This window comes from Meleagris gallopavo, chromosome 22 (genome assembly GCF_000146605.3).
Source record: "Meleagris gallopavo isolate NT-WF06-2002-E0010 breed Aviagen turkey brand Nicholas breeding stock chromosome 22, Turkey_5.1, whole genome shotgun sequence".
Classification (NCBI taxonomy): Eukaryota; Metazoa; Chordata; class Aves; order Galliformes; family Phasianidae; genus Meleagris; species Meleagris gallopavo.
The window spans coordinates 45,288-56,609 of NC_015032.2; the positions used below are offsets into that span (position 1 = coordinate 45,288).

Here is an 11,322-nt window from a genome sequence, read left to right on the forward strand (position 1 = left end):
TTTTTCACAAATTCCTTTTTCCTGTAGATTCATGTATTTTCCCCTCACATTTATTATTTTTTTCACCTATTTGTTTCTTTTTTTCATGAATTTATTATGTTTTTCATTTTTTCACTTTTTTCACATTTTTCCACTTCTTCACAAATGTATTGCTTCCTTTACACTAATTCATGCTTTGTTCTCCCTATTTAGAAGACGTGAATGAGATCTTGCTGCTCACCACTTTTTTTTCTCTTTTTACACAATATTTTCATTAGGTTTTTCATCTTTTTTTTCCAAACATTTCACACATTTTTCACAATTCCATTTGATTTTTCATGAATTCATCCCTTTTTTACATGAATTTGTTGCATTCTCTTCAGAAATTTTGCAAGAAGTCATCATTTTTTTCATGTTATTCTTCTATTTTACAAATCCATGGTGCTCTGTCTAAGGAATTTTCACGGATACATCTTGGTTTTAGTTGGTTTTAGTTTTTTTGACTGAATCCAGTGCGTTTTTTTCTTCCACAATTTCTTCATGAGTTTTTTCCTTTTTTCCCCACAATTTTATCATGAATTAACCTTTTTTTTTTTTAACATTCATCATCAACTTTTCTCATCCTTCTTTTTTTTCAACTAATTCTTCCCTTTTTTCATGGATTCATTTCTTTACATATTCTTCTCACAAATTTATCAATTTTTTTCACAAATTCATAGTTTTCTGCAATGCATATTTGTCCCTACTTTGCAGAGAACCTGGCTGAAAGTTCACTGCTCAACAAGCTGCTCCACACCTCGCTGGTAGAGAACAGCCACCACGTGGAGGTGCTGCAGCAGGACCCCTCCTCCCCGCTCTTCTCCATCAGAACTTTCGAGGAGCTGCACCTGTGAGTCCCCCAGCACCTGGCCTCACACACCCCCTTCCTATAGAACGCCTCGGGTTGTGCTTTTTCACAGGAAAAAGGAGCTTTTACGGGGCGTGTACACCATGGGTTTCAACAGGCCATCGAAGATCCAGGCGAATGCTCTGCCCATCTTGATGGCACATCCGTGAGTCCTGACCCCGCAGGAAGGGGTGAACCAGCCCCAGTGCTCTGCCTCCCTGTGGTGCTGGCGCACAGAGCCCAGACTTCTACTGCTAACATTTCCCTTGCAGACCCCAAAATCTGATTGCGCAGAGCCAGTCTGGGACAGGCAAAACAGCAGCATTTGTCCTGGCCATGCTGAGCAGAGTGAAAGGTGCTGAGAGGTACCCGCAGGTATGAGGCAGGGGCACGGCCGCTGCATGGGGGCAAAGATCTAGGTTTGCTCCTGTTATGGATGGCTTTGGTGTGCTGCAGGCAGAGCTCTGGGTTTGTGTTCATTTTGTAATTGCTGTTGATTATAATCTCAAGTATCGTCATTGCTGCTCATCATAAACTCAAGCATCCTGGTTACTGCTCACTGTAATCTCGAGCATCCTGGTTACAGTTTTTTGAAGTTTCTAATATTAAACATCCTAATTGATGCTCATTATAATCCTGGTTGCTAGTTGCTACTCATTTATACTTCTCAATGCTTTTTGATGCTTTTTGATGCTTACCTGTTGCCTAATACCTCTCCCCCCCTCCCAGTGCCTTTGTCTGGCTCCCACCTATGAGCTGGCCCTGCAGATTGGCCATGTGGCAGAGAAGATGGGGCGGTTCTGCAATGACATCAGGGTCACCTATGCTGTGCAGGGCAACAGAGGTTAGTCCAGCCCTGATGAGTGATTACAGCGGTTAGCAATCCCTAAGTGAATATAGGAATGCTCCATAAGCCCTGAAGTGCCAGGGGTTGTGCAGAGCTTGCTGAAGGAGCCTGCATTCACATGTGCTGCTGATAAGGAGCCACCCTGATGACCACTGGCTTCTTTTTGACACAGACACCCATTTTGCTGATATCTAACCTCAAAAAGCTGCAGGGAAACACTAAGCTCAGAAATTGCTACCTGCGATAGAGCTTCTCTTTGGAACTGAGGAAGTGAGGGATAAACATGATCAAACTGACAGAAACATATAATTTATTGAGTTTCCCGCTGGAAGCCCCTTTGCACATTGTTTTGCCCATGCCTTGTCCATTCCTTCCTTCTTCCTTGTCCCTTTCTTTACTGTTCCGTGCTTGTTCCTTGTCCGTCCCTTTTCTTGTTTCCATTCCCATGTCTTTCCCATTTTTTTTGCTCACCCCTCACCCGTCTCCCATTTTTTGCCCACACTTGCCTGTGTCTTTCTCCTTTTTTTGGCACCCTTTGCCCCTCTCTTTCCCTTCTTTTGCACCCCCTCTGGCAGTGTCCCCAGGCACCGTGCTGGAGGAGCAGATTGTCATTGGCACACCAGGCACCATGCTGGACTGGTGCTTCAAGCGGAGACTGCTCAACATGAGGAGGATCTGCATGTTTGTGCTGGATGAGGCTGACATCATGATTGACACGCAGGGATTCTCCTCCCAGAGCATCCGCATCCAGAGGTGAGTCATGGAAATCTGCTTTTGGCATGGGAAGATGCAAAAGGAGGGAGGAAGAAGGTAAGATTTTTCACAAAGGGCTTGCTTTCTCCAAAATGTGTTGGTTTGCTTGTTTTTTTCCATAAGACTCGCATTCATTGTTAAATTGTAAAATTTTCACCAGAAAGTGCTAACATACAAAATCCTAGAGTAAATGAGTCCTTAATGCTAATGAATTCCATGGGTTAACAAACTATCAGTGCTCTTGAGTCCACAGTGCTATGTAGTTCCTCTTTTTAACGAATCCTTAGTGCTAACGAGCTGCTAGGTCTGACCAGCTCTTCTCCTGCCCCAGGGCTCTCCCCAAGAACTGCCAGATGCTGCTTTTCTCCGCCACCTTCAAGGAAAATCTCTGGAAATTTGCCATGCAGATTGTCTCCAGGCCCATCATCATCAAGCTGCGACAGGAGGAGCTCACTCTGACCAACATTAGGCAGTACTATTTTGTCTGCAGGAACTGGGAGCAGAAGTATGAGGCCCTCTGCAACCTCTATGGCAGCATCACCATTGGCCAGGCCATGATCTTCTGCCAGGTACATCTCATCTGCAAACAGGGAGTAACTAGTGTTCTGTCTGGTGGCTCAACCCAAGAGTGACCTCAGTGCTGCTCCACAGATTGCCACAATGAATGCAGGGGAGGGATGGGAAGCCCACAGACAGCATTTAAAACTCAATGTGGAAACAGCGCCTAATAGTTGAGACCACGTTTACTTAACTGCCTTGGTGGGCACTGCATGGAAACCATGCTCTGTTTCTTTAACCTTTATACTTTGTGTCTAGCAAAGACACTTTGTGATCCAACTTCTTGCCCTGCTGCATCATTTTTGCTCCTTTGTGTCCCAACATCCTGCTTGTTTTTACCTTATTTTGAGGCTCTGTCTATTCCAAAGCACCAGAGGCTCAATGGAAAGGAGCACAGGCATTGGGAATGTGAAGGACTGGCACTGAGCAAGCAAGGATTTGGTAAAGTGATGTATTGGCATTAAGCTAGATGAGCGGTAGTAAGGATTTGGGGAAGTTGAAGGGTCGTTGATTGAGACCAGCAGATGCAGAGCTGCTGGGAAAGCTCAGCCTTTTCCCACTTACGCAGACCCGCCGGAGTGCAGACTGGCTCTCGGTGAAGATGATTCAGGATGGGCACCAAGTGGCCATGCTGACAGCAGAGCTGTCCATCATGCAGAGAGCTGATGTCATTCCAGAGGTTTCGTGATGGCAAGGAGAAGGTTCTCATCACCACCAATGTCTGTGCGAGAGGTCAGTCCCAAAAACACACACTGAAGGGTGAAAATCTGCTTTGCTTCCCCTATGAAAATTCCTTTGCTCTGAGCCCTGTCGTGTGGAAATACCTTCACTTTTAACAATTTTAAGCACTTAGGTTTCATGCTTCAGGTTTCCAACCGTGCAGTGACAGGCAGAACTTTATCATGAAAGCTGAGGCTTTTGTCAATATGATTCTGTGAATTAGGAAAAATTGACCACAATGGGGACTCGAAGCCAAAAGGGATGATAAATGCAAGTTTATCACAGAAGTGATCACAAAGAGAAAAAAATGATCAGAAATGCAAGGAAAAATTGGTCAGAAAGGCAAGGAAAGAGGGATTAGAATGGAAATTTGAGAGAAAAAGTGATCAGAAGTGCAAGTGAAGCAGTGATCTTGTCCAGTGTGCACAGCAATTAAGAAGCAGCCTTCGGAAGGGGCTGGGAGATGGCTTTTAGGGTGGTAGAAAGCTCTTTTTGAGAATCCTCTGTCACTCAGGGATTGACGTGGCCCAAGTCACGATTGTGGTGAACTTCAGCCTTCCCACCAACCATCAGAAGCAGCCAGATTTTGAGACCTACTTGCACCGCATCAGGCGGACGAGGCGCTTTGGGTAGAGGAGCATTGCCTTCAATATGGTGGACAGCCACAGCACGCACCTCGTGCGCTGCATAGAGGAGCATTTCCGTGAGTGCCCCTGCTCCCTTGTTCCTCTGTTCCTCCAGTGCAGCCAAGGACTACAAGCTCACCACTTGGTCATCCACTTTTCACTTTTTTCACTTCTGCAGTAGCTGGAACTTCGTTTTTGGTTTAAAAAAAACAAACAACCAGGGACTGGGACTTCGCAGAGACAGAGCTGAGAAATGATTTAATAAGAAGATATAATTTAATAAGATATAATGAAAGATACAATGATACAAAACAAGAAGACAAACTACAAGGATTAGAAGCAGGGCTAAGCACGCTGACCTGCCCCATTTTGCAGGCCCGTTTTCTGCTTTCTTTGGCCTCTCTTCTCTGTGTTTCTCCCTGCTGCCTCCTCTTCCATGTTCTGTTACAGGTTTCTAACAATTCTATTCTGTGATTCAGTTCCTTTACCCTTCCCACCACAGGTGTGTTTTTCTCACACTTTTCCCAGTTATAAAATGCAGGGTGAGCCCCGGAGTTTGTGATTTCCTAAATAACCTACCAATTTTCTTTGTTCTTTGTAGTTGTATCAGTGTTTGTTTGTTTCTCTCAGTTTTCTTTCTCTTTTTCCCCTTTTCTCTTTGTTTTCCAAAGATGAGACTTAATGTGGCAAACAGACCAGTGTGTGATTTCCAAGATGAAAAACCAAGTGATGGAGTCACCTCAATTATATGATCTTATTTCTTCATTCTCTACAGTCAATCATAATGTTGAGATTGAAGGGACAGGACTGTCTTACAAGGATAAAACATCTTCCAAATGTTGCTTGCTTTTAGGGTAGAGCATCTTCCAAATCTTCCATTTTTTAGATTAAAATATTGTATAAATGTTTGTTGTTTTGGGGATAAAACTTCTTTGAAAATTGTACCTTAATTCCTATTGAGTGATGAAAATTGATGTGGGAGCCCAGATCACATCTCACCCCAACCCAAACTGATGTTTTTCACTTAAACCCTCTCTACAAATCTTGCTTTTTTTTAGCAGCCCCAGAGCAGTGGCACCTTGCCATTGCCAGAGACGTTTTTCCTTCTTGCACTGACATTTTTTTCCTTTCTACAGAGACCAAGATCAAGAGGCTGGACCCAGATTGCATGGATAAGCTCGAGGAGCTGGAAAACCTAGCAAAAAACATGGCTTAGCTTCAAAGAACTCACGTTTCGGTTTAAAATGTATGGGAAATCCAGGAGAAAATCTCCCAGTTTTCTACGTTCCTGGAGGTACTTGGTTTTGTTGTGACATTTTAGAAGGAGAGTAGGGGAAAAACCCTCAGCCTAAAAAAATTATTCTGATTGGTTTCTTTGGTGTTTTGGGGGAATGTACCTTGGTGTTTCGTGGAAATGCTCCTTGATTTTCGGGCAGTGTTTGCCTGTTTTGGGCACTGTTGCTCTGTTTGGGATACTATTGCCCTGTTCTGGGCTCTGTTCCTTGTTTTGAGGTGGTGGTTTGTGGTTCTGAGGCAATGTTTGTTGGCTGAGGGTACGATTCCTTGTTTTGTTGGTTGTTCTTTCTTTTTTTTCTCTGAAAGAAATAAGTTTAAAGCAGACAAGTCCCACTTCAGCCATCTTGGTGTCTAAGATTTGTGCAGAAACTAGTCTTGAAGAGAGAAAGCACTGTTCTGTAATGTGTTAATTTCAAGGAGTGTGAAGAAGAGTTGGAAACTCTGGGGAATCAAAAAACTGTTCATTAAAGATAATAAACACAAGGGGAAAATGCTATTTTTTTTCCTAATTTCTTTTTTTCCTTTTAAATTAAAGGAGTTTGGTGCTAAATGATCCCTTTGTTTTAGAGTGTGTTCAGCATACAGCATCAAAAACATCCAATTACTCCAGTAATTTTCTCAGGTCAACTCTAAAATGTTTTACATCATTGGTAAGTCTTGGCTCTTAATGGTGGACCTGATTTTCCTCTCACTGACATCAGGATTGAATTAATGGAAGGCTATGAATTTGCACCGCAGTATTGCAATGAATGGGGTTATACCACAGAAATCTGCTGTGGACAGATGTGGGTAGTAACAGCTAAAAGCCTCTTTCATCTCCATTTCCTACAAATTCTGCAGGAAATTCCTAAAAATTACCTGTTCTCAACCCTCTAGTTATTATTAGAAAACTTTAATTGAGGAATCAGCTTCACCTTATTTTGTTGGTGGTGCATTGTTTACTGAGTTGTCAGTCTTAAGGCAGGTATTGTCACATAACAAAGGTTTAACCAGTACAGACTTACCAAATACAGACAGAGATTACTAACTGAGCTGAATTTCAGCGTGCCAGGCATCTGCATCTCTCAACTTCAGAGTATTGTTATTAACATTTACAGGTGTTTGGTTTTTTTTTAAGTTCTAGGTTTTAAGGGAGGGGAAGGAAGACAATTTTTACTCTGGAACTGAAGCTGAATGTTTGCTTTCATTTTGCCAGTTGCATTGTCTTCCAGTACTCTACCAGCAGACAGATCAGCAGGAAGTCAGTTGATTTACAGCACGACACACTGACAATTATTTCCTGACTCAGAGGCTCAGCATTGTCTCCTAAGACCTAAATTGAGTTCAGTGAAGCAATGAGAGACCGCTGCTGCTTTAAGTTGGGTTTCTGTCAGTAAGAATGTGCTTTCTTGCTCAGTCTTTCTTCCCGTATCCAGTTCACAGTCTGCTTTCAACTATTCCCATCTATTAACAGGGACAATGGATGTAATACCCTTGCTTCTTACCTGTTTTTGTCATTTTTATATTCTTTCTAATGCATTTCTTTTAACTTTCATATAAAAGCCATGTTTAATGCAGCTCTCTCCTTAGCTACTCCATGTTTTTCACAATTAAGATCTTCAAACAAGTGGACGTTAGTTAGCAGAAGATGTTCCTGCAAACCTGTGCCAACAGCTTGCCAAAATTGTCACAGCACAGCAGAAAAACAGCAAGAAAGGTGTTGACAGAAGCATGTAAGGCATACAGCTCCATGTACATGGCTTGCTCTGTGCAAAGACTGAGAGAATTGTACGCAGGAAAATGTGGGGGTATCAGGCTCTCTGCAAGACACAAAGTGAGTTTTTTTTAAAGCTGTAGATCTGGAAGATGTTAATTAATGTCAGTAAAATGGGAGCAAAGAATTTAAGGCAAAAGTAGAAATAAAATGTGTTAACAAACTTTCCATTCTCTAAAATGCTTTGGGGTCTTAATTTAAAAAGGTGATAGTTTTTAGAAGATTTAATGTCTTTTTTCTTCCTTTCTCTTTTTTATTTTTATTTTTATTTTACAAAAAGTACAAAGAATGTTTTCCAGAACTGTGTTTGGAGGACACAGATGCCTTCGGGCACGGGAGCACAGACACTTGGTGCCAGTGTTCATGCCCTGCAACCCACACTCAGCTTCCACCTCAGCTCTACCCTGCTGCTTACATGATCTCCCTTACCTTCCCGGTGCTTCCAGATCTCCTGACTGTGGCTAAGGGTATCTTTTCAGCAGGCAGTCTGTATGTATGTCCTTTCCACTGCTCTCCACATTTTTCTTTCCCTTTACTCTTTATTCATTCATATACTTCCCAACTATTTGGCTGCTGTATGAGAGTTAGAAACTTGTCCCATCTCAAAACTATAATGAACTCTTTAGTCAACTTCTTAATTGTGTTTATCATAGAATCATATCATAGAATCATAGAACAGGCTGGGTTGAAAAGGACCACAATGACCATCTCGTTCCAACCCCCTCCTATGTGCAGGGTCTGGGCAGCCTGGTCTGCTGGTTGGTGACCACATCCAGCCTGGCCTTGAATGCCACCAGGGATGGGGCATCCACAACCCCCTTGGGCAACCTGTTTCAGTGCCTCACCAATGTCAGAGTGAAAGACTTCCCCCTCATATCTAACCTAAACCTCCCCATTCCTCCTTCTCCTATCACTATCCACCATCATAAACAGTTATTCCCCCACCTGTTTATATATTCCCTTCAAGTATTGGAAGGCCACATTGAGGTTCCCCCAGAGCCTTCTCTTCTCCAAGCTAAACAAGCCTGGTTCCTTCAACCTTTCTTCATAGCAGAGGTGCTCCAGCTCTCTGATCATCTTAGTTGTCCTGCTCTGAATCCGTTCCAAGAGCTCTGCGTCTTCGTTGTGCTGGGGGCCCCAGGCCTGGATGCAGCGCTACAGATGGGGCCTCTCAAGAGCTGAGCAGAGGGGGACAATCACCTCTCTTTCCCTGCTGGCCACCCCTTTTTAATGCAGCCCAGAACAGTGTTGGCCTTCTGGGCTGCAGGCGCACACTGCTGGCTCATGTCCAGCTGCTCGTCCACCAGGACCCCCAAGTCCATCTCTGCAGGGCTGCTCTCAAGGAGATCTTTCCCCAGTCTGTATAAACACCTGGGATTGCCCTGACCTAAGTGCAGCACCCTGCACCTTATTGAACCTCATTAGGTTTTTATGGGCCCACTTCTCCAGCCTGTCCTCTGGATGCCTTCCTTTCCCTCCAGTGTATTGGCTGCACCACTCAGCTTGGTGTCATCTGCAAACTTGCTGAGGGTGTACTTGGTGCCATCATCTGTGTCATTGATGAAGATGTTAAAGAGCACTGGTCCCAAAATCAACCCCCCTTCCTGTCTCCAACTAACACATTTCTCTACAAATATTCCCTGTTGAAGATAGACCTTCTTAAATGCAGCTGGGACGTGGCAGCCAGTTGAGGAGTGCTTTGTTGTTCACTCAGTTGTATCATGTACTTATGTTTGTTGACAATAAAGAGAAAACCTGTGCCTGTGTGCAGCCAGGATCCATCCCCTCCTAGATCTTGTGTAAGGGTTGGCAGTGGAGGCAAGAATGTTTTTCTTGAGATCTCTGCCTACCTGAGGCCTTCTGAATGTAAGCAGTTTTTTTCTTTTGCTTCTGCATCCCCAGCTGCTGCACTTATGCTTATCCTCACTTGCTTCAGCCTGGGACTCTGCTACCCTGCTATCATAGCTGTGTTTTCCATTGCATTATAGCGTTACAGCTGTTTTCCTCTATGTTCTTTAGTTTCCCTTTTTTTCCCTCCTTTTTATTGTCTTCCAGTTTCCAGCAGCACAGAGAGCAGGGCAATCAGAAGTTCTCTCTCCTCCCTTCTTTTTTTATTTTTAATTTATTATTTCTTAATTATTCTACATTCTCTCACATTCCTTTTAATAAATCAATTCTATCTCAGTTGTTTTTTTTCTTCTATTTCCCCCCCCTTCTCTCATTGGGAGGGGTGTCATGTGATTAACTCTTCAAACTGCAACACAATTCAAAGAAATGATATGAAGTTAAATGCAATCCATTGTAATGGAATGAAATCCAATGTAACCCAAACTCTAACCATAAACCAAACACAATTCAGTGTAATGAAATACAATGCAATGGAATGAAACGAAATACAACATAATGGAATCTAATACAGTCATAATCCCAACCATAAAGCTAACTTAACCCTAACCTTTTCACTAAGTGTAATCTACCGCAAACATTAAACCAAACCAGTAATACAATGGGATGAAAAGTAATGCATAGCAAGGCAATTAAATGCATTACAATGGAATGCAATGCAATCCCCCTAACCGTAACCCTTATCCTAATCCTAGGTGTAGCCCAAGCCCTAATGCTAAACCTAACCCTAACTCTACCCCTAACACCAACCCCAACCCCAACACAAACCCTAACCTTAACTCTAAGCCTAACCCTAACCTGTAAGTAATACAATGGAATGAAACCAAATGCAATACAAAGCTAAATCCTAGTCAAGTTAAAGTTAATCAAGATAAAGTTCATATAAAACATCTGCCCTTCCTGTCCAGACATTCTGCCATGTCTACCGATATATCACTTTTACCAAGGACAGAGAGAACTAACATGAGCAGAGTTACTGGAACTCAACAACAAAATGCCCATTTCCCTCTTTTTGGCTTTATTGTATAAAATGCATTATTTGCTTCTGAGTCTGTGGTTAGACGTTTTATATTAAAAAAAAAAAAACCTGCGTGCAATTCTTATTCATATTGAGAGGGAATTGTGAAAAGAGACATCTCCATGGAGAATGTTATGTCCCTTTTAAATTAATGATTTTGATCTCTCATTTTTTGTAGCAACCTTCATTGAGAGGAAAAGAAATTTTTATAGGTCTGGGGAAGAAAGAGTTGAGAGGTCAGTTGTTGCACATACAGTCAGTGCATTAGTTGTAATCATAAAATCTCGAACTATTAACAGAGATTCTTCAAATTGGTAACCCACAGTTTCTTCTTGTTATCGTTCAACACCTGGTATGTATATGAAACAGTGCAGTGCTCACATTACTCAGACATCTGTGGCATGGTGTGTTTGGAAATGGCACAGAATAAAGAAATAACAAGAGCCTTTGTGAACCTGAGAGAGGAAGGGTCTTTATAGATGAGGGGATTAATCCCTCTCTCTGTTCATGTACTTTTTATTTATTACTCCATGCAATAAGGAATACAGAATGGCCAATGATAATTCATGCAATCCAAGGTAAGAAGCCACAAAAAAAGTGTAATAAGTACATTCAGATCAACACCTGACAGGCTGACAAAGAAAAATCTCTAGCTTAGCAGCTGAGATGATTCCTGATTTTCTGAACAGTAACAAATGTGGCAACCAGGCATGGACTCAGATGTGGATGATCCAAATTGTTTATTACAGGTTCTCACGTCACTTACTTACATTCACAAGTTTTCTTTTTTAGTTTTCCCATCTGCCCTTACAACTTTCCTACCTGCCCTTACATGTCAACAAAGCATTCCATAAACTCTCCATAGCCGAGCATGGAGGCACTTAATCCAGAGCTGTGAGCCATTCCTTTTGCTTTTCTCTACTAGACGTGTCCTTCGGTTCTCAGCCTTGCCATCTCATGCTGTTTATCTTGCTCCACAGC

General features: G+C 42.5%; 1 protein-coding gene across 1 annotated transcript in view; it reads left to right on the forward strand.

Annotated features, from left to right (window-relative positions):
* LOC100539637 (ATP-dependent RNA helicase DDX25-like) overlaps positions 1-7,598 on the forward strand; it is a 21,002-nt gene extending 13,404 nt beyond the window's left edge. The window contains 10 exon segments of the mRNA XM_010722200.3: positions 733-868; positions 939-1,031; positions 1,138-1,240; positions 1,595-1,709; positions 2,288-2,465; positions 2,797-3,034; positions 3,592-3,696; positions 3,698-3,755; positions 4,258-4,446; positions 5,506-7,598. Of these exon segments, the coding sequence (XP_010720502.1) occupies positions 733-868; positions 939-1,031; positions 1,138-1,240; positions 1,595-1,709; positions 2,288-2,465; positions 2,797-3,034; positions 3,592-3,696; positions 3,698-3,755; positions 4,258-4,446; positions 5,506-5,585 (1,295 nt within the window). The 3' untranslated portion in view covers positions 5,586-7,598.
* The last annotated feature ends 3,724 nt before the right edge of the window (positions 7,599-11,322 follow it).